This window comes from Echiichthys vipera (assembly GCF_963691815.1).
Source record: "Echiichthys vipera genome assembly, chromosome: 17".
NCBI lineage: Eukaryota > Metazoa > Chordata > Actinopteri > Perciformes > Trachinidae > Echiichthys > Echiichthys vipera.
The window spans coordinates 2007276-2033221 of record NC_139842.1 but is presented as its reverse complement, the minus strand read 5'-3'; the positions used below and the strand labels follow the sequence as shown (position 1 = coordinate 2033221).

Here is a 25946-nt window from a genome sequence, read left to right as displayed (position 1 = left end):
TGACTGTATTGATCATGTAGCAGAGGACAGGACAGGTGCACATTGTTAAACAGCTGCAGCAGAGGCGTCATGCCCAGAATATAAAAGCGGTCATTAAACACTGCGCCGATGAGACCTCACTTACCCGGCCAGATGTATTTACCGCCTCGGCCTCACGTTAACGAGCTGGATCCGGAATCAGGACTTGACAGCTCGGCAGCAACTCGTCAATCGATGGCAGTTTTAATCTGACTTTACATTGGTCAATACTAGAAAATGAAGAATGACGCAACCAGCTGCTACTGACACAGCAAAGAAATGGTATTGAAATAAAATCCTCAAAGCAATTTCAGTCAAAAGCAACTGGACTTGGTTGATCAGGCTACTGGCAAGTCAACCAGGCTGGGCAACTGACCAGGCTGGGACTAGTCCAACGGTTGGTCCAGTCCCAGCCTGGTCCTGGTCCTGGTCCAGTCCCAGCCTGGTCCTTGTCCTGGTCCTGGTCCTGGTCCAGTCCCTGCCTGGTCCTGGTCCAGTCCCAGCCTGGTCAGATGTGTACATGAACTGATGAAGCCTCTTGGATGAGAGGTGAAACGTCTTCCTAGACAAATAACCAAGTCCAGTTGCTTTTGACTGAAATTGCTTTGAGGAGAACGACGACCTGGACACATGAGAACATTCACAGGCTTATTGAAATAAAAATGTACAAAAATATAAAGGAACGACGAACAGTTCACAAAAACATTTTTTGGAAAGACATCTCATCTCATCTTCAGCCTCTTATCCGGGGTCGGGTCTCGGGGGCAGCAGCTTTAGCAGGGGACCCCAAATTTCCCTTTCCCGGGCCACATTAACCAGCTCTAACTGGAGGATCCTGAGGCGTTCCCAGGCCAGTGTGGAGATCTAATCTCTCCACCTGGTCCTGGGTCTTCCCCGAGGCCTCCTCCCAGCTGGACGTGCCTGGAACACCTCCCTAGGGAGGCGCCCAGGGTTCATCCTTACCAGATGATCCTGAACCACCTCAACTGGCTCCTTTCAACGCAAAGCGTATGGACTAAGAAAATAAAATAACCGGTAAATTACAGTGTGGAGAAAAAACAGTACGTGAGATTACAATATACATATAATCTACCTGTTGTGTATTAAAATAAATGGAGCTCATATTCTTATCACTGCTTCTGCCGAGGCCATACATATAGAGCAGGAAGTGTCAACGCCTGCAGAAAATTCTATTCTCCTTATCAACAACATCCAACATACCATGAACAGGCTGATGCAGGTGTGCTATTTGCATTCATACGTGCTCAGTTAACCAAAAAGGTCCAGGTGTCAGTCATGTGAAGGTACCACGGGATAAACCACGAGCAGAGAAAATGATGTGATGGTGCGATAAAGCCCCAGCAGTTATTCTCAATGCACTTATTGAATGGCAGCTAATTCTTTAAGGGAACTGCTTCCACCATCCGTCACCCACTAGAGGGGGATAAGCACATCTTAAATGTTTGTTAGTCAAACGGCCCTGAACACAGAGGACACAAAGACTGGAAGTGAGGGGCTGCTGCAGGGTTTCCTTTGAAATGTAGTCTCGCAGTAAGCCGTATTTTAGTGGTAGAGGTATTCTGGAGTCAGTCACATCACTTGGCTTGTACTAGTACCGAGTTTGGCGAGAGCCCAGCGTGAGGTTGTAAGAACAACCTCAGCCATTTAAACAATCTGTCACTGGGAGATAGGACTGGGCGGTGCTCGTGTGCACTGCACAGATTAACGGTCGCCAAGGCGTCAGCTACAGGGGATCTGGTTAATAAACTAAAGTAAATAATGCAAACTTGTATTAATCATGTTGCGGGGACACGTACTGTGTCTGTTCAGTCACATTACGAGGATTAACCTCCAAAACGGCGTAGACTGAGATTTCCACCCCTTCTTTCCTCGGGCCATGATCATAAATAATAATTTTACACACGTCGGTGAATGTTTTGTTATTCGATCTAAGAGACAAAAAGCTGCTCCCCACGAAACAATTAGAGCTTTAAAGTCCCTGAGGTGGAAGTTAGAGCGTCTGCTGCTTCTGTCCTGTGACATGTTTCCTGGTGAAATGGAATATTTCAGCGATGTTAAGTTACAAGAGGGATTTCAATCAAATCCTTTGCATCTGATTGGACTGCTAAACAGTGGGCGACAGAGTTTTATTAAATATAACTATATATAGATATTATAAACGACCATATATAAATATATATATATCCTTAGATCAGGAAAAGGACAAGGAGGAGAGGAAAAAATAACTTTACCTACTTTCAAGTGGCAGCGCAACTAGATGAATGGCGCCCGGCCTCCGAGTCCGAGTCCGCCCTGTCCAGTTCACCCTCCAGCCTGCAGCGAAAGAGTTGATGATGATGATGAGTTTTATTTATAAAGCACACAATAAAATAAAATACAAGGAAATCTGAATGTGCTTCACAGTAAAGTAGGACAATCATTAGTGCCACGCCCCTAATGAATAATTCGGGGCGTGGTCTCTTGAGTGACAGCTAGCTGCTGGCCTAGTTGAGAGAACGGACCACGACCGAGAGGCTACGTCCATTTTATAAAGTCTACATGCGTAGAACTTTATTTAAAGTATCACTTAAACAAAAGACAAAGAACCCTGGGTGCACTGTTACGTTAAGGAACTCTACCGCTTCATGAAATACACTTTTTTCTGTAGCAGATTATATTCATTCATTCATTCATCCTCAACCTCTTGTCCCTGTCGGGGTCGCGGGGGGCTGGAGCCGATCCTAGCTGACATCGGGCATGAGGCGGCGTGACATAGGACGCCAGTCTATCACAGGACACATAGAGACAAACAGAGACAGACAACCATTCACACCTACGGGTGATTTAAAGTCATCAATGAACCGAACACCTGCACGTCTTTGGACTGTGGGAGGAAACCGGAGAACCCGGAGAAAACCCACGCAGACACGGGGAGAACATGCAAACTCCACACAGAAGTGATTCGAACCAGGAACCCTTTTGTTGTGAGGCGACAGTGCTGACCACCACGCCACCGTGTCGCCAAGAATATTTAGTATAAGACTGAGCTGTAAAATAACTAATTAAATGAAATGAGACACTGCAACGGAAAGTCTGGTGTCTTGTAAACCCCTGAGGGTTGAGCACTTTGTGCGCGTGACTGGAAAATAAAGACAACAATCAATCATGTTGTGGTTATATTTCAGTTTGGTTACGCAGTGCTGCTGCAGGTGTAACTGTGTCATCTCGTGTGAAAACAGTGAGAAAAGGTGAGGTATATTTCACCCTTTACCTTGAGACATGGGGGTTGTGTTTTTTTGTTGTCTCACGGTTTTAAACCTGCACACAGGAGCTTCCCAGGACAAACACACTGACACTAACGCCGCACAGCCACGTCACGTGTGGCAATTCAGTCTCCAAAAAGCAGTAAAGTGCAAATGCTTGCAGAAAGGATTACAGATGGATTGTGATCCAATTTCTCATCACCTCAGCCCACTTCGTCTGCCTCGGTCTGATTACAGCATGTGATGGCTGGACTAGATCCAAACACTGAAATGATCTCAACAGAGAGATGAATTCATACAGACAGGGTGAGGTGCAGTTACCTGTGATCAGAACAACACCTGAACAGTCTTTATGATGCATTCTCATATTTCAATAGAACACAAAACATACGATACAACACACTGTGCAGACAACAGTGTGTTAGGAATCAATAACTCTGCATGTTGACTCGTATTGTTCAGAACCAGAGGGCGTTCGTGACATTTGGGCAAATTTACAGGAGAACCAAAACAAACACTGACCAAACTTTGTCCTGACTTTGTCCATTAAACCCAATATTTGATATAAAAACATCAGAAACATGTGGGTAACTAAATACTTACTATTGAGTGTGCTCAGCGTTGTTTCTTTTGGTTATTGATGAATAACTTTGGATTGGTTCAGAATTCATTTCTCCTCTTTTGGCAGAAGAAAGAGCTCATCAAGAGCTTTAATTTGATATTCATAACACTTTTATATCTCTCTATTTAAGTTCTGTTACAATATTAAATAGATTGCTGAGCGTACTACTTTAAAAAAAACAAAAAACATTCAACAGCGACCCAGGAAACACTCTATGCAACATAAAACATAAAATTAAAAAAAGATATCTTGAGGGGTCATCTCCACTGTGTTTGTGTGTACATGTGTGTGCATGTGTGTACATGTGTGTACATCAGCCGTGTGTACAAGTGCAAGTACAAGTTTTCCGTCTCGAGGTAAAGGGTGAAAATTTGTGTTCTGCTGTACTGATGTCAATGCGGAGTTTCTTGCACCATAGTGGAGCCAGGACAGCAAACACAGATTTTGTTGAGCGGTAGCTGAGCCTCCTTTGTAGTGAGGGAGTAGCAGAGCGCAGTGGTAGCACCTGGATCATAGGTAGTGTCGTGAAAAATGTGAGAGTCAGTTTGGGAGATCTGATGATCATTTAGGGGAATTAGATTAATTAATCAAAGAGGATAAGTCAACCACAGCATAGTGTCGTGTCGTGAAGTTGTTGCCGTGCATCTCTGTGTTTCTATTCCCCCCTCAACCGGTGAAGGCGGACGGACATACACCGTAGTGCCTGGTGTGTCCTGCGTTCCTGCAGCAGGAAGGTTTCCACGTGGCTGTTTCTGATGTTTCTGTCAGGATTTGCTTGATTGTTTGGTGTCTGTAAATCACAGAATGTGATATGGAAAGTGTCCTCAGATAACTTTTGTCATGAATTGACACTATAAATAAAGTTGATCTGGACGGGCTGGGGTGTATGTTTGTCCTAGATGCAGGATGGGCCTAAACCCTTCACAGCACGGTAGACAAGAACTAGCGACTTGATCAGATTCAACCTGCCAGAGTTCAGAAAGTGTTTTAATATTTGAGTGTTGTTATTACATAAACCAGGAGCAGGTTCGTAAGAAGCTTACATGAAATAGGTCATACCAGCATGTGTATATATAACATAAGGATGAGACTGTTGTGATAGTAACTGATATCACTCCCTGTCCCCAGGTGCATGACTCATGCTGAATCCGCTGTGGCCGTGTCATGACGCAAACAGCAACCAGTCTCTTATTCTGGGCTCAGCCTGCACTGTTACAACCAGGCTCCAGAGCCAAAGAGACTGATTCACGATGGATGTACCTGGTCATGCATCGTCCACAGTGACCTTTGATCCCCGAAGCCTTCAGCTGTTGTATACACAGGAATGCCTTTTGGAGGATTTAGTCCAGATGAAAAGCCTCTTTGTAGTTTACAGGTCCCGCTTTTTAGTTCCAGGGTTCAGGAGCCACCGAATCAGTGCCAACCTGCTCGAGTGCGTCACAGAGCTTGGCGGACGGCACTATTCACAAATACTGTATTAAATAAGATATATGGGAAGCTCCTGTTTGGTTGCCAGTGGGTCTCTGTTGTTATTTATCTGTCTTGGTATCAGGAGGCATGTTGACAGTACAAAGCCTTGTCACAGAGTTATTGATGACTCATTCCCTGTTTGCTTTAATTCCATATCCACCCCCTGGGTACTCGACCTCCGTATATCTGCCTCAGCTGTTTCCCTGCCTTGATTAAACACATAGGAGGTTGACGCATTTAAGCATTTTGACCACGTACATCGCTTCCCATCAAAGACATTAACCCTAAACTGTTCCACTGCTGTCGCAGCTGAAACGTGGCTGATGTCATTGAAAGGAATGTGGCAGATGCCCTCTCACGGTGGGGACTAATCAATTTGTAAAATGATTTATGAGCCTGCGCCTACCTGGAGAATCACATGTTGGACAGAGCATGTACAGCGTCCGATGCATGTGTGATGTCTTTGATGTGGATTTAAGTACGATTGGAAGAATTGTCCCATGATAACTATCCTAGAGACTTGCCGAGCAAGTGTCCCTGCTACTCTACAGCTCACCTGTACAGTGTTTTCTAAGGGGACCTCTCGGTACAGTCCCACACAGGAAGTAGAACATGGAGAGAGCTGCCCCACGCAGTTACACTGAGCCTCATGCAGTAGCCAAATCTCCTGATAAGTTTATACACTACAATCAGCCGTAGGCCATGACGCCTGGCAGGGATTACCAAGGGATTACAATATATTCACCCCACTGGGATTCCATCACATGGTGGATCAGATCTCTGTGACAGGGGACCAGTGTGCAGCACTCCCTCAGGGCCACAAACACTACTGCGACAGCGAATCTAAGTCTGTCTGACAGCTCAACACAAACCGTTGTCTGGCTACAATGTGAATATTAAAGGAACGCTACAGGATTTGACATCACGGAGCTCTGCCATGGCGTTTCTCCTCCGTTACCTTCCAGAGGGCAGGAAACACAGCAATTAGGGTTTTGGAAAGAAAATAAGACGTTTGGCCGACAGTTCCTGGTTGCAATCCAGTCCATTAGTGACGCAGCGTTAAACAAATAGCTTGGAATGGCTTAAAGGTCAACATGGGAATTCAAATTGTAAACATAGACTTTGTCGTTTTGGCTAGTTTTCCATCTCTAGTTTTGAAACTTACATTTTCATTATTCAAACAGCTTAAAAATCACAATAATGTCACTGTGGGCGTCCATTAATCAGCAGAGACAAACAGACCTTTGGCAGATTAAGTTTGAATGCTTTCGGCCGCTGAAAAAAATTAAGCAACAGCTTCAAAAGTGATGTCACGAGAGGAAAAATGATAAATCCTCTTGTTCTCCATTTGTTGCATTAAACACTGGACACCATCTGTTGGGTTGGACTGCAGAATTCAAACAGCAGCAGGGTGGCAGCTGCCTCCCTAAGACGCAACAGCCTGGCCACAGCCTCATGTCGCACGCCGGCACACTCTAAAAATACTATTCTGGGCTCGGTTAATGGGCTCTTACGCTGTCTTAGTTACGGCAGGCGGACCAGCACACTGAGCAAAGATGACGCTAAAAGGTCATTAATCAAAATAAGCCAACTCTAAACAAAAGGCAGTTTGGTTGCCCCGCCACCAGAGATTACCGAGTTTTATCACAACATTTCAGAAAAAGACGCCAACTGGTTTTGTGTATCTAACATGTCAATCCTTGTTCTGACCCCTCCCTCCACTCTGACCCCTCCTCCAGGCAGTAGGTGACTGAGATGGGCGTTCGTCTAGGCTGCTTGAGCGACTCCCCGTGGTGGCCGCCGCCGCTGCTGCTGCTGCTGGTCTGCATCCTCCCCTTCTGTTCAGGCCGGCCCTTCGGGGTTCCCACACCCTCTGTGAACGTGGCGGTGGTGTTCAGCGGTTCGGCCTACCAGAACGAGATTAAGGGGCGGTTAAGCCGGGAAAACTTCATGGACCTGCCTCTGGAGGTGAACCCCATCACTGTGCTGGTCAACAACACCAACCCACGGGCGCTGCTCACCCGCATCTGTGACACCCTGTCCACCAACCGCGTCCATGGAGTGGTGTTTGAGGACAATGTTGGCTCGGAGGCCGTGGCGCAGATCTTGGACTTTATTTCCACTCAGACAGCTGTGCCCATTGTGGGCATCAGTGGAGGCTCTGCCGTGGTCCTGCCATACAAGGTTAGTTGGGGGGCGGGGCAGGGAGAGGGCCAGTAAAGAGCTGGTTGGGACCACTACTTGTGGGACTCGAATAGTGCAACTATTTTTTAAGGGGGTAAAACTTGGATTAAAGGTTGTGTCTGGATGCTAACCTTTAATTTTCCGCTCTTTTAAAAATGCCTTACCTTAACCATCTAACTTTAACAATTCAAGGTCAATACCTTACCTCAACCATCTAACTTTAACCATTCAAGGTCAATACCTTACCTCAACCATCTAACTTTAACCCTTCAAGGTCATTACCTTACCTCAACCATCTATCTTTAACCATTCAAGGTCAATACCTTACCTCAACCCTCTTACTTTAACCATCCAAGGTCAAGACCTTACCTCAACCCTCTTACTTTAACCATTCAAGGTCAATACCTTACCGTACCCATCTTACTTTAACCATTCAAGGTCAATACCTTACCTCAACCCTCTTACTTTAACCATTCAATGTCAATACCTTACCGCAACCATCTAACTTTAACCCTTCAAGGTCAATACCTTACCTCAACCATCTAACTTTAACCCTTCAAGGTCATTACCTTACCTCAACTATCTAACTTTAACCATTCAAGGTCAATACCTAACCTCAACCATCTATCTTTAACCATTCAAGGTCAATACCTTACCTCAACCCTCTTACTTTAACCATCCAAGGTCAAGACCTTACCTCAACCCTCTTACTTTAACCATTCAAGGTCAATACCTTACCGTACCCATCTTACTTTAACCATTCAAGGCCAATACCTTACCTCAACCCTCTTACTTTAACCATTCAATGTCAATACCTTACCGCAACCATCTAACTTTAACCCTTCGAGGTCAATACCTTACCTCAACCATCTAACTTTAACCATTCAAGGTCAATACCTTACCTCAACCATCAAACTTTAACCATTCAAGGTCAGTACCTTACCTCAACCATCTAACTTTAACCATTCAAGGTTAATACCTAACCTCACCATCTAACTTACCTCAACCATCTAACTTTAACCATTCAAGGTCAATGCCTAACCTCAACCATCTAACTTTAACCCTTCAAGGTCAATACCTTACCTCAACCATCAAACTTTAACCATTCAAGGTCAATACCTTACCTCAACCATCTAACTTTAACCATTCAAGGTCAATACCTTACCTCAACCATTCAAGGTCAATACCTTACCTCAACCATCTAACCTTAAACATTTAGTTTAGCAAACTCGGTTGCATTCAATCTTCAGCTACTTTACTGATATCATTAACAGTCAGCCACTCACACAAGACACTGAGAGCTGTATAAAGTAATGAACACAAGAAATAACAGTATAAATATAGATTGTCAGCCGTTGAATAGCAGCGGTAGAGATGTCACCAGCCCCAGTCCATCTCTGGGATGTAAATCACATGTAATTTTCCTAATTTTATAGGCTAAATGAAAGACTATCAAATACATATGCTAATGGGGGCAAGCCAATGACTTTTAATCATTTCTTGCCATCACCCTGGTTTGTAACTACTATGAATTCTGAGCTTTAGGAGACACAGGCAGGTGTGGAGCGACAGATCTGCAGGCAGATCAATCTGAGTGTGTGAGAGTATCGGGATGAAGCAGGTCCAATAAAACCTGCTCATGTCACTATAACATTTAGATCTAGGCAGAGGACTCCGATACAGCTACGACGGTTCAGTTCTGCAGTGATGCAAGAAGTATACAGATACAACAGTATAGACTTCTCTGCAAGTAAAAAATACGACATTCAAAATGTTAAGTTATGTAAAATCTACTAGTATACTATCAAAAGTAAAGCACCGTATTTTCCGTACTATAAGTTTCACCTAAAAACCTTCACATGTCTCAAAAGCCGACAGTGTGCCTTATAATCCGGTGCTCCTTATTTATGGACCAATATTTAGCCACAACAGGTCTCCAACTACGGTGAGCAGCCGCCGACTCTATTTTCCCCCGTAGAAGAAGTAACGCGCGGTGCATGTTGAGATATACGACTGTGTGAAGCGTGCCGTTTCATTTCCATGTGTGTGTTTGTGTAAAGAGCCCAAAATGGCTCCTGTTAAGAGACACGCTTACGACGCAGAGTTTACACTCAAGGCCATTAGTCACGCAGGAGAACACGGGAACAGGGCAGCAGCCAGAGAGTTTAACATGAACCAATCAATGGTGCCGAAGTGGAGGAAGCAACAAGACGACCTCCCCTGACTGTTGTGTTGACGTTCCCTTTAGCGCAGCTCCATCTAATGGATGCAGAACGTAACCCCAGCCTCGACTGTAGCGTCTGTTCTATGCGCCTTATAATGCGGTCGACTTATATATGAAAAAAGTTTCACAATAAGACGTTCATTGAAGGTGCGCCTTATAATGTGGTGTGCCTTATAGTGCGGAAAATACAGTACTCATTTTGCAGAACTTGATATTATATTGTTATATATCATATTACCGGGTCGTTCTCACAGATTCATGCATATTAAAGCAGAATTCTGATCAAGGTGGAACTAATTTATCTACTTTATATACTAACGTTTTTAAACCACTTGATGTCAGGTGTCAAGAGCTCCTTACTTTCACCAAAGCTGGATGGTTTGGTTGTTATTTTAAATACCGAGCCTGCAGCAGAGTCTGGGGTAATTACAGCCCTCACAGCAAAAACGAAATAAGTTCAATTACAGTTTCACTCAAAAGGTACAGATTTATTTTCTCGAGAGCAGTCAAATAACCACACAGAAGCCCACACGTAGAGAAATTTGAGTGCTAATAACATCAGCTATAATGAGCAGTAGAAAGATGGACAGGGACAATCTGTCATCCTAAAATTACTTAATGATTTATACATCAAAAATGTGGGATTGCATTAGTGCTGCACTTGGTTCAAGAGGAAAGACATTAATCAGGAAACCGTGTCAAGGTTAAACATAAAACACAAATCCCTCAAATAACTGATGCAGTGAATTCAGGTCAACATATATAATTTATGTTCTCCAAAGACTGTTGGAGGAAGATGCTTGTGACACATATGAGCCATTTAACTGCTTTTAGGGTTGAAGCTGGAAAGTTTGGCAACAATGATCCATCTATAGGAGCATTATCAAAGACCACAAAAGACTCAGCCACAGAGACCAACTATAATCCTTTCAGATCGGCTTTTTCTGGGGACATTTTAGTGTCTTCCCATAAAACAACACTATACGGAGACAGTTCAAAGCCCTGCAACAAGATTCTGACAATTGATGAGCTTTAAAGATTTAGGGCAAAGTAAAGTTTGAACATTAATATTATAAACGTTACATAAAGGTAACTTGACTCCGCCAGATGGATTGATTCTCATTGGCTCTGCAGATCCATCTGGGAACTCTCGTTTGGAGATCTTTGGGCGAAAATACTGGTTTCTGATTGGATAAACCATCTGTCTATCACCAACATACCGGTCAAACCAACCAATCAGATCAACGAGGCGTATAAATTACTTACAGAGCATTACAGGCAAAGCTCAGAAAGTAAACAACAAGTATTTAAAGGACATTTTCCATTTGTCTAACGTACATTTACGGATAAAAGGCGACATTTAAGGTGCACGGTCCATATTCAACAGAAGGATCCAAGAGAAAAGAGTGTTAGCGAGCGGCTAACAGCATTAAGGCTACTGCTGTCTTTAGATGTGTCTAGATCAGGTTGGATCTGCATGTGTTGCGTCACTCAAACCGGCCTCAAAACCAACGCTGATTGGACGTCCGCTTGGAAAACGTCTCCAAATTTTTTCCGTCGCCTGTTACGAGACTGATCTACGAGTAAAATACAATGGAGCTTTTGAGATCAGGATGGTCTCCCGAGACTTACACAGAGGACCATCTGGAAATTATATCTCATTTAGAAATAGCAGGAGAAATAAGTGTGAAAGAAGTGTGCTTTGTCAGTGTAAAGCAGCAGAGACATGGATGAAGATGCAGCAGATTATGAGGAACAGAAGGGGTCCAAGAACAGATCTATGTGGGACACCAAAGAAAACTCACATCACATCTGTTGGCCCATTAGGGCGCACTCACACTGTCCTTCCGTACCGGGCCAAAACAGGATATACGGGTAAAGCCTAGTTCGTTTGACCAGTGTGAGTGCAACCGCTCTGCGCCTAGCTGCGGCCAGCTGGCCATCCACGGCCCGTTTGGGAGAGGTGGGCTTTTGTAAAGACTGTTTGCACATGTACGAGCACGAGCGTGCGCACGTGTACGAGCACAAGGCCCACAGCGGCTCTGACGTCATTTTATGTGCGCCTGTTGGGACGTAGAAAGAAGAAGGAGGGACCATGCGCGGACATTTAAAACAATGGCGGTGAAAGGTTCACGTTGGTGTGATGCGGAGGTGGAGTGTTTACTGCAGATTTGGTCGATGAAAAGATTCAAAAACAATCGACAAGACGCACAAAAACTCAGAGGTCTACGGAAAGATTTGGAAACAAAGCCACACATCGCCATGACGTCATCAATGCGTGTGACGTGTTACGGCGTGATGACGTATAGGCAGCAAGAAGCATTCTCCGAGGCCCAGGTAGTGTGAGTACAAACGGGCCTGGAGGGGGGGACAAGGACCCTAAAGCACAGGGCACGGGACGGAGGCACAGTGGGAATGCGCCCTTAGAGAGCCGTTTTACATCAGTCTATTGGGGCCATAATTAAATAAATTGATAAGCAAGACCCCTGAAGATGAAAAACATTAACTCAGCGAAATCAAGAATTTTTTCGAAAAACATGGATGGACAGAGAACGGCCGATAAACATTATTTGGTCTTCAGATTTAAAGGCTGTGGTTGTGGCTTATGGGAACAATTGAAGTTAGAGATAATTTGGCAAATAAATGAGTAAGTCATTTAAGTATTATTGTGCTGACTAACTAATTGTATTAACATAAGAATAATCCCTTTAATCTAAAGTATCGTAGAGTTTAGTATGAACTTTCTGAGAAGGATCAAAGAATAAACCGTTTTCAAATAAAGGGGAATTATTAAAGAACGTATGTTCACTTAAAGCTATACATATTGAATTAGAATATATCTAAGAGACAATAATGAGACTTCAGTAATTTCCTTAATTTATAAGGGTAGAGGACAGCTCCCTCGTCAGCAGCATCCATTTCAGAAAACAGGGGTGATCTTGCCATCAGCATGGCTTCTCTGGGGTAATAAAAGAGATGTCATTCAGCCGTTAATGCCTCCTGCTGCTCGTTTTCTCTCTAACTATTCTGACTTGAGGACAGTTATAGCAACTCAATCATAATAAATTACAAAATAAACACATGTAATAGGAAATTAGCGACACAAAGGCTGGCAGCTGCTGAAATGATTGACTGCTTTTCATCAGTAATTAGCCAGTAATGACAGTTGAGAGCATCAATATAGGCTGTGCATTGAATGCATTAAAAGCGCCTTGTAAAACAGTGAGCGCATGCATTATTAATACAGAAGGTCCCAGTTGGAGCAAAATGTAATCTTCGGCTACCCACTGAGGCACCAGGCCTCTGATTGACATGTACATCTCCCTGCCTCACCTGATAATTTGATGCTTCTCAAGCAAATAACAAATTCCTATGGTCTATGGCCCCCATGCAGTCGATGCTCCAGGAGTGATTTTGCATATTTTTTCCCTTTGCTCTACAAGATTTTTATATTTGTTTGCTATTTTCCCATCTTTCAGGACTACCACTGCCACTTTCAGCTCAAAAGCTCGAAACATGCTTTAGAGAGGTGTTTTATGGTTGATGAAAGTTGTTGCTGTTGCATAGCAATACGGCAGATCTGTTTTTAAAGCTCACTCAAGCGGCGGTAAAGTATCACATTGGGAAATCAAAGCCAGACAAACACCGATAAAGTGGAAAAGGAAAATTTGAATTTGGCAGAGTTTCTCTAAGGGTGCACTCCCACTGTTCCTCCGTCCCGTGCCCCGGGCTTAAGGGTACTTGTCCCCCCCTCACTCTCCCCCCGCTGGCCAACCCGTTTGTACTCACACTACCTGGGCCTCGGAGAATGCTTCTTGCTGCCTATACGTCATCACGCCGTAACACGTCACACGCATTGATGACGTCAACGCGATGCGTGGCTTTGTTTCCAGATCTTTCCGTAGACCTCGGAGTTTTTGTGCGTCTTGTCGACTGTTTTTGAATCTTTTCATCGACCAAATCTGCAGTAAACACTCCACCTCCGCATCACACCAACGTGAACCTTTCGCCGCCATTGTTTTAAATGTCTGTTTTGGCCCGGTGCGGAAGGACAGTTTGAGTGCACCCTAAGTGCTTGGACACCCGTACATGGAAGGTTTTTACCTTTTAACAAGGCCTTACCATGTTACTTCAAGGTCTCTTTAAAGAATAAAAGTACATACAGTCTGGGGAGGCTTTAGCTGGTTGGTTGGTTGATTGAATCAATCAATCAGTTGCTCAACTTACCAAGCTTCCTGCCTGTCATCCTCCGCTTTGTCTCACTCAAACTGCGTTCAAGTGCCATGGGAAGTCCAAAGTTTCGGACCTCCATCTAGGCAAAGTGCACTGGAATGCCTGTCAAAGTGGAACCTCCTGCTAGCGAATTTGGGGTAGGTCGATCACCCCCGAATTCGATCCCATTGCAATCGAACGCAGCATTTCTCTCAGCGCACGTGTCGGGGGACCGTCAAACGTTAGGCAGGGGGAAGAGGGTGGTACTTTGGAGGGAATCGCTGTGAGACATGCAAAAACGGTAAGAACTGCTTTAAATGGAAAAAGAATACATTGTTTGATTAATACTGAATATAGATAAATATCCTATATAGTATTTTTAAGGGTTACCTCACTTTACAAGCCATCAGTGACGTGTCGCGTCAGTTCAAAGTCTGCCATAAAAACAGTTTGGAAGTAGAAAGAGTGGTCTGTCAGCACATCTGCTCAACATCCAAGGGACCACTTTAAATTACATCACGCCAAAGGAGCTGGGAAGAGTCTATCTAGAGTAATTATAGTGACGCATATCATAGAATCCAGATGGCGAAGGTCCAGTTTTTTAAAAGTGTAAAACAATGGACTACCAGGTACTGATTCAATGAATAATTAAAGTCACTGTTCTATTCTATCGGTCATTCTATTATTAAATAATCTACGGTAAATGCCATGTAAGCCATATCTTGAATGCTTTAATTGTGCTGTAAATGTAACAATGCGTGCATGACAGTTATGCAGCAGGTACACAGAGAAGAGTTTATTCCAACCCTGGTTGAGTCTTCTTTGAAACAATCAGTGACGCCGCCCTGTTGACTGATTTATGGGACTCTGTCAAAGGTAGTCAAGAAGGCAATGCAGCTCATTCATTTTTCATACACATTGCTGATAGGAGAGGGTTTGAGCTCTCTGATAGTGAAGGAATAAAATGAGGTGAAAATCTGATCCCTATCTTCGGGACATTTTAGTTTGTTGATCAGCAGCCTCAGAGCACACGAAACATCAATCCTCTTTATTTCCTATCCCATTGAGACCAAGAAAGGAAAAATAATGCCGGACACAAGTTCAGAAGAAACTAATGATCATGTCTCATCTCATCTTCATCCGCTTATCCGGGGTCGGGTCGCGGGGGCAGCAGCTTTAGCAGGGGACCCCAAACTTCCCTTTCCCGGGCCACATTAACCAGCTCTAACTGGGGGATCCTGAGGCGTTCCCAGGCCAGTGTGGAGATCTAATCTCTCCACCTGGTCCTGGGTCTTCCCCGAGGCCTCCTCCCAGCTGGACGTGCCTGGAACACCTCCCTAGGGAGGCGCCCAGGGTTCATCCTTACCAGATGATCCTGAACCACCTCAACTGGCTCCTTTCAACGCAAAGGAGCAGCGGCTCTACTCCGAGTTCCTCACGGATGCTGAACTTCTCCCCCTCTCTCTAAGGGAGACTCCAGACCCCCTCCTGAGAAAACTCATTTCGGCCGCTTGTACCCGCGATCTCGTTCTTTCGGTCATGAACTAATGATTATATGAAGACTGGAAATATTAAGCAAAGTTCACTCCAGTCGGAAATGTCCGATTTATGCATCTGTAGCGTTAGAGCCCTGGCAGCCATATGTCAATTTCAGATGGAACGAAAATCAAAGCAAGATACTTCACAATTAACAGCAGATCAATCTGCTCCCTCGGGCCTGCTCAGTATGCAAACAGTGGATTCAATCAATAGCAGTAATGTTGGCTGACAAAAGTTACTGAAATGCCGGACCTGCTCCTGGTTTAAAAGTGAATATCTTGCTGCTTCTTTGCCACAACCCAACAGTGGAGCGCTCCAATAAGTTCTCCAACCAAAACGACAAAATAGGTAGTTTGTCATTAATCTCCTATGGTGCTAATGCTATTTACATTTACGTTGGCTCTGGGCTTTAAAATGAAAGCAATATTGGTCTTAAATGACAGCTGTGCTCCGCTGTGCGCTGCTTTGCACCGGGTGTAAGATACATGTTACTTGATAATTGCTAAAAAAAAACATAGAATCATCTTTTTTCTCTCATTATCCATTATTTCAATATCCTGACCTAAAATTCAAATCATCCTTTGAAGCGTTCATTGTGCCGTCTGACAGATTTCATTCCCTAAACCACAGTGTGTAAGTGGACAAAATGTAAGTCAGACAAGAGCAAAACCCTGATTGTCTTTGCAGAAAAAGGAGCCTTAGGCTTTTCTAAAACTAGAGCAGTTCATTTTTTCTTTGTGTGCCTTTGCATGTCGTACTCTCGTACCTCCCGCTGCAGTTAAAACCACTGACACAGTTCCAGTGTAACCTGTCTAGACTGAGGGAGAGCATGTGCAGAGCTGCAATACAAAGCAGCCAGAGGCAAGTCAGTACATATGTATAGGCAGTGTAACCTAAACTTTACACCACTCAGATGTCATGTGGGGTAATGTTGTGACACAGATATTGTGACAAGATAAAATATACATCAACAAGTACAGCTTTTAAGGGAAGCCACTTCCACAACCAGGTTAGATGGTTAAGGTTGAGGGTAGGCAATGATCTCAATTGGTTAAGGTAAGATATTGACCTCTATTGGTCGAGGTTAAATAGTTGGTTAGATGGTTGAGGTTCGATATCGACCCTGATTGGTTGAGGTTAAATAGTTGAGGTTAGATGGTTGAGGTTAGATGGTTAAGGTTAGATATCGACCTTGATTGGTTGAGGTTAAATAGTTGAGGTTAGATGGTTGAGGTTAGATATCGACCTTGATTGGTTGAGGTTAAATAGTTGAGGTTAGATGGTTGAGGTTAGATATCGACCTTGATTGGTTGAGGTTAAATAGTTGAGGTTAGATGGTTGAGGTTAGATGGTTGAGGTTAGATATCGACCTTGATTGGTTGAGGTAAGATATTGACCTTGATTGGTTGAGGTTAGATATCAACCTTGATTGGTTGAGGTTAGATATCGACCTGGATTGGTTGAGGTTAGATATTGACCTTGAATGGTTAAGGTTAGATATCGACCTTGATTGGTTGAGGTTAGATATCAACCTTGATTGGTTGAGGTTAGATATCAACCTTGATTGGTTGAGGTTAGATATCGACCTGGATGGTTGAGGTTAGATATTGACCTTGATTGGTTGAGGTTAGATGGTTGAGGTTAGATATCAACCTTGATTGGTTAAGGTTAGTTATTGACCTTGATTGGTTGAGGTTAGATGGTTGAGGTAAGATATTGACCTTGATTGGTTGAGGTTAGATATCGACCTTGATTGGTTGAGGTTAGATATCAACCTTGATTGGTTGAGGTTAGATATCAACCTTGATTGGTTGAGGTTAGATATCGACCTGGATTGGTTAAGGTTAGATATTGACCTTGATTGGTTGAGGTTCGATGGTTAAGGTTAGATATCAACCTTGAATAGTTAAGGTTTGATGGTTGAGGTTAGACATTGATCTTGAATGGTTTTGGTTAAATAGTTGTGGTCAGATATTGAACTCGATTGGTTGAGGTTAAATGGTTAAGGTTAGATATCGACCTTGATTGGTTGAGGTTAGATGGTTGAGGTAAGATATCGACCTTGATTGGTTGAGGTTAGATATCGACCTTGATTGGTTGAGGTTCGATGGTTGAGGGTTAGATATTGACCTTGATTGGTTTAGTCCCATCAGGAAGCGAGTGTCGTGAGAGTGTCGTGAGAGTTTTCGTGATATCTAGGGTTATAATCTAGACCCAACCCCGTTGTCAGGGTTGGGTTTGATGAATAATCATCAGTAATGATATAATCACTAATACAAACACTGGAACACCTGGAACAATCTGGTGAGAGGAAAAGAAGAACATTAAATCACTTTACTGTAATGCAGGATTTAAAACCAGGAAACGTCAAATAATAGGAAACATATAAAGTGAGAAATGTGATTGTGTGTGCTACTTTAATTAGTTGGGTTTTTTAATGATTACCTCAGAGAACTAAGAATGACTCAAGACTCAGTGGCTCGGTGAAATTGTTTTTCTTAATTTTCTTTTGCAAATGCAGACAGAGCTTCAATGCTCATTTGCATATTATTTCAGTCTCGCTCCACACCATCTATACTGTATCATAATGTTTGTTTTGAAGTGGGAAAATGGCCAGGGAGTTGTGTGTCTGCCGTGCGGGATCTACGTGACGTCAGCAGCACAAGAAGAACCATGCCGGGGCATTTCCTGCTGCGTGGCGGAGGCAGACATATGTTGCAGCAAAGCGCCGTGGCCAGAAGTCAGTCTTTATAGGATGATAGGGAGAGAAAGGGCTGCAGTTGGGACGTGTGACCGGGGGAACCTTACAGCACTTCCAGCACTACAATAATTTAATTTTGGCTTCAGCCCCTTTGAGTCAAGCGACTTCCATTTCTTGTTTCCTTTAGATGGGAGGTATCCTTGTATCCTTTTGGATGCACTCCAGGTCTATCAATAGGCCTTCCTCACCTGAGTCATTCAAATAACCTTCAGCTATCCAGTGAGTCATAAGAAGTATTGGTTTCAGTAAACAGCTGTGGGTTAGAGATAATCACTGCTGCACAATCTCATCCGTCTCCAGTTTAAAAGCATCTAATCTTCTGGCTGCAAAGCATTCATGCAACTGGACGTCGCGAGACTTGAGCACAACCCTGCTTGACAAAACGCCAAAGGGTTAAAGTTAAGTTGAGCGTATACACTGATGGAGTTTCTGCATCTGTGTTGGTGAAGACAGATGAGTTCTTGTCTAATTTTACCTTGGTGGATGTGATGGCAGCCTTGCGATGCTAAGCTCTCCACTCAATGGCTGTAATCTTCTTTGGCACTGTGGAAGTACAGCTTACTGACCGAACAGACACACGGTTCATACCCATTTACATGCACCCAGGTCATAATCTAACATACATTAATCACAGTATTGGGCAATATGATCTTGAATACAGTACTGAGAGATCTGTCAACCAGAGGACATTTCACTTGACTGCATTATTAGTATGTGGTTGTATTAGATTCATGGCAATTTGGGAGTATTTCAGCATTATTGTGGAGTTTTCAGTATCTGTCGTGCTATAAAATTAGATACCTTAATAGAAAATGTAATCTTTTTCCCCCACCTGTAGACATACAAATCAATTTCCAGGGTTCCCCGCAGCGGTTGGAAGTGGAGGCGCCCTGCCAAGTCTTTAATAAGGAGCCCTTTACCTTACGTCTGAATGAAATATTGTATTTATATAAATATAATAGGCTTATTAAGCTTCAGGGTCAACAATGATTGGTGCTATATTTTAGACGCGCCTGATATCAGACAGGATTGTCAACTTTACACTAGGTTTCTATCTTCAGTGTGCGTTTTTCTGCACTCATGGGGGATATTTTCTGTCTATTTCTATTTAAGATAGTGCCACTTGTTGCTGCTCATGGAGGAATTGTTGGGTCTCTGTAAGTCTACACAGAGTGTGGTCTAGACCTACTCTATATGTAAAGTGTCTTGATATGTTGATATGTCTTGTTATAATTTGGCACTGTAAATACATTTGAATTGAGAGGATTTCAATTTTCCCTAACCAGTCACAGGAGACTTCCGGCCTGAGCTGCCGAACTTCCGGTTTAGCACTACGCTAATAATCTGTGTGGCTCTTCTGAACTGCCAATCATTTTCTTGATTAAGCATTTGGTCTATAACATATCAGAAAATGGGGACAAATGGCCATCCCAGGGACAAGTGATGTCTGTATATGTCCAAAACCCAATATAAACTCAATATCAAACAGAGAAAGACAGGAAACATCCACTTTTGAGAGGCGACTTTTGCATGATTTATCGAATGTTCGCACCTGAACAGAAAATAACACACAATCTTAAAGATTGTCTTTCCCTTTTTGGTTGAAAGTTAAGTTTTATGCACCTTTAAATAAACCTAACAGTGATCTGATAGTGTACATAGACCACTGGAGGTTTCAGCTTCAAGGATTTATTTAAGTGCATAGAGATTGGTGACTTCAACATTTGACAACAGTTTGACGGAGGCGAGGCAATGAGGAAGGCTGGCTCCATCCTGGGGGTCACACTGGACTCTTTGGGGGCGTTGTCTGAGAGGAGGATGCCGTCTAAACTGCACAGCATCCTGGACAATAACTCTCACCCTCTCCACCAGCTGCTGACCTCCAGCAGAAGCCCCTTCAGCCACAGACTCATTCTCCCCCGGTGTAATACTGAACGCCGGAGGAAGTCTTTTCTTCCGGTGGCCATCAAACTCTATAATTCATCTCCCCCCGGTCAGGTGAGGAACAGTGGAGACACTGTGTCCTGAGAGAACGTCACTTTGTCACTTTATATCACTTTATATCATCACTGCATCACTTTACATCATCACTGCCTCACTTCATATCATCACTGCATCACTGTATTTAGTTGTACTGTAACTTAGTTCAGTCAGAAACGCTGCTACACTCTAACACTGTTATAACTTATCGCTCCTTATCACTTATTTAGTTTGTACTTTTATTAAATCTGCTGCTAAACTGCACGCTGCGTATTGTTGTATATTGTATAAACCTACGTTTAACCACAATGACACATGACAATGTCACATTTTCCCATCTTTGTCTTGAAACTGTTGCACAATCATTTCCCTCTGGATAAACAAACAAAGCTTCTTGAAGCTTGAACCTTGACAGTCCGAAAACAGAAGACACAGAATCCTTGGAGAGAGATCAGGGCTAAAGTGAGCTGCAGCCAGGAGAACGCCAAGATTTGTGGCCGTTTTGGAACCGGTATCAACATTTTAGCCTTTAGATGTTGTCCGATAACACATTGTTCGCTCCGGGCTTACAGGACCCTTTAGTCTGCGTTTGGCTCCTGGAAAGGTACTGCTTAGAGACTTCAAATTACATTTAGTCTGTCTAACCAACTGAGACTGTTTCGTTTCATCCCCTACAGCCATATACCTCGGACAGTACTGTGCATGCTCTTCACACTGACAGGACGGTCGTGACTTTACGCTTTGAGCTGCAGCTGAGCCTGTGGTAATGCCCCAGGCTCATTTGGACTGCTCTATCGCTCGGCTCACTGCTAATTGAGCTGTTGAGATTGTAGTTTGCAGGAGGCTTTACTCTGACAGACCCTTGGGCTTGAAAGCATCTACAAGGCATACAGAAATAAGCAAAGTACACACTCTGACACCTTAGCACCTTAGTGTCAGGACACAAACTCATTGTGACCCGGTGCAGATGCAGAACAGGAACAGCAGCGTGTATACGAATGAAGCAATTTGCCGGATTTGCAGACAGATTTGCCGTGAGACGGCGTGGAAAAGGAGAAAATGAGTAGATTTATGCGATCTTCTCAAGCTGCTCCGTGACTAACCTGCAGAGATCCCTGCGCCCAGTGTGCATGTATGCAACCAGCCGACCTCCACTGCAGTCTAATCCATCTTAGTCCATAGTAGGTCCCTTATGTTGAGCTAAAACCAATTCCAAGTGAAGACGCTGATAACAGAATTTCATTTACTTGAATATTACAGTAATTAGTAACATGCGAGAGCAGAGGGCGTTTCAAAGAAAAGATATGAGCTGTGTGTTTTAAATGAAAGGATTCAAAATAAGAAGGAATAGATGCTATAATATTACTACAGTGGGAAAGTCTTCTGCACAGTGAATGCCTATTCAGGAACGCACTCTTTGTCGTCACAACCTCAGAGTGGAGAGAGCGGAGGCCGTTCGTTTGAGTTCAGTGGAGTGCGACAAAAAATAAGTCCAGCAGTGGGGTTGCCAGGTTGGTCAGACCCGGCCCAGTAGCTCCAGGAGACCGGAGTCTGTTTGAGCCTGTTTGAACCCGTCCCCTCCAGAAAAAGTTATTTTCCAGATCCCAAATCACTGTCATATATACATACACTACATCGACCCACCCTTAAAGGCAGTCATTAGCACATTACAAAAGGCCTCAATCCAGAGACGCCTGTACAAACCAATTTCTACCCCACAGTTGGTTTGGTTCAGGCACTTTTAAAGCCAGCCTGACACAAGGCTCGGGTCCTTTGTAGTGTAGGTTTGGTTCAGGCACTATCAAAGCCAGCCTGACACAAGGCTCGGGTCCTTTGTAGTGTAGGTTTGGTTCAGGCACTATCAAAGCCAGCCTGACACAAGGCTCGGGTCCTTTGTAGTGTAGGTTTGGTTCAGGCACTATCAAAGCCAGCCTGACACAAGGCTCGGGTCCTTTGTAGTGTAGGTTTGGTTCTGGCACTATCAAAGCCAGCCTGATACAAGGCTCGGGTCCTTTGTAGTGTAGGTTTGGTTCGGGCACTATGAAAGCCCGCCTGACACAAGGCTCGGGTCCTTTGTTCCTGCCCACACCAGGAAAAGAACAATTAGTTAAACTCAGGATAACTTATTTTCAAATAATAATAAAAATTAAAAAAATACCCAAAACAATACATGTGTTTGTGTGTGTGAGTCTATGGAAAACTATGAAAATGAACAGCACAGGAAACTTACTGGGGTGTAAGGGCGCACTCACACTGTCCTTCCGTACCGGGCCAAAACAGGTTTTTTGGGTAAAGCCTAGTGCGTTTGACCAGTGTGAGTGCAACCGCTCCGCGCATAACTGCGGCCAGTGTTTGAGAGAGGTGGGCTTTTGTAGAGCGCGTTTGCACATGTACGAGCACGAGCACGAGGCCTACGGCGGTTCTGACGTCATTTATGTGCGCCTGTTCGAAGATAGAACAACAACAATGGCGGTGAAAGGTTCACGTTGGTGTGATGCGGAGGTGGAGTGTTTACTGCAGATTTGGTCGATGAAAAGATTCAAAAACAGTCGACAAGACGCACAAAAACTCAGAGGTCTACGGAAAGATTTGGAAACAAAGCCACGCATTGCGATGACGTCATCAATGCGTGTGACGTGTTACGGCGTGATGACGTATAGGCAGCAAGAAGCATTCACCGAGGCCCAGGTAGTGTGAGTGCAAACGGGCCTGGAGGGGGGGACAAGGACCCTAAAGCACGGGGCACGGTGCGGAAGGACAGTGTGAGTGCGCCCTTAAATGCAGTTCAGTGTGTGCACCCACCAAACTAACGATAGTATGCCACCTGGCTAACGTGGTATGTGAACTGAAGGATGGTGTGGTGTTTAACCAGTGGCAGGGGAAACTGCCACAAAGATAAATGATCATATTGAATAATTATATTATTCCTTCTGTATTCATAATGGTTGTTGGGTTAGGCACAGCTCACATATTCAGGGCAATGTATGAATCAGTGAATGGTAAATCCAAATCCCTCTGTTGTATGAAGCTACCTCACTGTTTGGGGATGTGAGAAGAGAAGTGTGAGAACACCAGGGCAGTGACAAGTGAAACGAGGCAACAGGAAAAGAAAACACATTCGGGGGCGTGAACGCGGCTCAGTCAGAGGCACAAAGTCAGTGGATTTAGCTGTTACGTCTGAAAAGGTAAGATGCTCATACATCACGGGAGCGCTGAACTTATTTCAAGGACAGCGAGGAGACGGGCTGAATAAGATCACAGGACAGTTGGCAGTCTCAGGATACCTGACCTCCGCCGTCCTCGGCTCTGAGGGCGCCGTGCTCAGGGTGGAGTGGTTTCCCCCCAGAGTGGGAGAGGGTCAGGAGGGGGCAACCTACCCATCAGCCTGACGGAGGAAGAGAAAGAGCTCTTACCACACCACAGTCCTGACGCACGGCCAACGGTAACCATGGTAACCTGACACCATTCTACAGCCAGCTTGATTGCTGTGTTGCGTCAGTAAACATTCATTAATTCATTCATTCATCTTCAGCCTCTTGTCACTGTCGGGGTCGCGGGGGGGCTGGAGCCGATCCCAGCTGACATGGGGAGTGAGGCGGGGTCCACCCTGGACAGGACGCCAGTCTATCACAGGACACATAGAGACGAACAGAGACGGACAACCATTCACACCTACGGGTGATTTAGAGTCATCAATGAACCCAACACCTGCACGTCTTTGGACTGTGGGAGGAAACCGGAGAACCCGGAGAAAACCCCCGCAGACACGGGGACAACATGCAAACTCCACACAGAAGGGCCCCAGCCGGGATTCAAACCAGGAACCGTCTCGCTGTGAGGCGACAGTGCTAACCACTACACTTACGACTTATGCAGACCTGGAAATGACTCAAATTAAATTACATACTTTTCAATACTGCGTAGGAAGCCCTGAGAAGTGTTTTTAAAAAGTAATCTAAAAGAAAAATAAACCCCGTTAACACAGCATGAGCTATTCTCACGCACACTAGTGTCGCGCTTCTACAAATGATGCACCGTTTAATGATGTTTGCTTTGCGGAGCATTGTGGGACGGTGAAGATGAGGCCCAGTAATTGGAATCTGCTGAAGAATCAATAAACTCTGTATGTAGACGCGCATCAATCCGTCGCCTTTACGTTAATTATGATAACTTGGTTTATTTACTGTGAAGAGAAGAACCCGCGGATGAGATAAGTGTCCCGGTTTGATGAGTTGACTTTCTTTAAATCTACATATACTGATGGGTTTCTCCTGTCTAATAAACAGTGAGATACCTGCAATCATAAGTTTCAATAAGTCATTACTTGTGTTTTCTTGATTTTACATCAAGTCTGCAGTTGATTCATTGATAAACACGTTGTTAATAAGTCATTAATAAACTTATTTCAGTGCGAATGTTCTGCAGTTTGTTTCCAGAGACGTTTTGCATCAGCCAAAGGGATTTACAATGATAATAACTGATACTAGGCCTCGGGGAAGACCCAGGACCAGGTGGAGACTTTATGGGCGCACTCACACTGTCCTTCCGCACCGTGCCCCGGGCTTTAGGGTACTTGTCCCCCCTCCCTCTCCCCCCGCGCCCCAGGCTTGTTTGTACTCACACTACCTGGGCCTCGCGCAAATGCTTCTTGCTGCCTATACGTCATCACGCCATTGTTGTTGTTGTTAAACGTCCGCGCATGGTCCGTCCTTCTATTTTCTATGTCCGAACAGGCGCACATAAATTACGTCAGAACCGCCGTAGGCCTCGTGCTCGTACACGTGTGCACGCTCGTGCTCGTACACGTGCAAACGTGCTCTACAAAAGCCCACCTCTCTCAGACGGGCCGTGGACGGCCAGTTGGCCGCAGTTATGCGCGGAGCGGGTGCACTCACACTGGTCAAACGCACAAGGCTTTAGCTGAAAAACCTGTTTTGGCCCGGTGCGGAAGGACAGTGTGAGTGCGCCCTATATCTCCACACTGGCCTGGGAACACCTCGGGATCCCCCAGTTAGAGCTGGTTAATGTGGCCTGGGAAAGGGAAGTTTGGGGTCCCCTGCTGGAGCTGCTGCGCCCACGACCGGACCCCGGATAAGAGGCTGAAGATGAGATGAGATGACTGATCTAAATAAATGCTGTATTGTTCATTAGTTACAATGTATAAACCCTTTATCCTTGAACCTTTATCCAAATTTTGTAACTAATGGCTTTATTACGTTTTATAATAATATGCTTTGGGTTGCCATGTTCTTTAAAACCCCTTTGGTGTTATCCTCCTCCTCATCTAACAACTTATCAACATCCTCAACTGAGCAATAATTCAATAAGCAACAGACTTTTGTAGATGAAAGCAACTTTATTCTTGAGCTGTAAAGATTAATAGATTAGTTGAGTCATTTTTTAAAGAAAACAAAGTCTAAAATGTCTGATTGATGCTTCTTAAATGTGAATATTTCCTCCTCTATGACAGTCAACTCATTATCTCTGAGTTGTGGACAAAACAAGACATCTTTCAGACACTTTATAGATTAATTATTGTTCGTTGCAGCCGTGAAATATAACTAATATCCAGCGTTCTGTCGCCTCTCAGGGCTCTAACTTGGCGCTGGAAGAACAACTATTACTTCATATTTGTACTGGAAGAAAGAAAGTATTTGTGCGGGAAGGAATCCG

At 44.2% G+C, this 25946-nt stretch overlaps 1 protein-coding gene across 1 annotated transcript in view; it reads left to right on the top strand.

Annotated features, from left to right (window-relative positions):
* Positions 1–7128: 7128 nt before the first annotated feature.
* grin2ca (glutamate receptor, ionotropic, N-methyl D-aspartate 2Ca) overlaps positions 7129–25946 on the top strand; it is a gene marked incomplete at both ends in the record, with an annotated part of 63572 nt that continues 44754 nt past the window's right edge. Inside the window, one exon of the mRNA XM_083930655.1 lies at positions 7129–7557. Coding sequence (XP_083786781.1) covers positions 7129–7557 — 429 coding nt within the window. The remainder of the gene's footprint in view (positions 7558–25946) is intronic.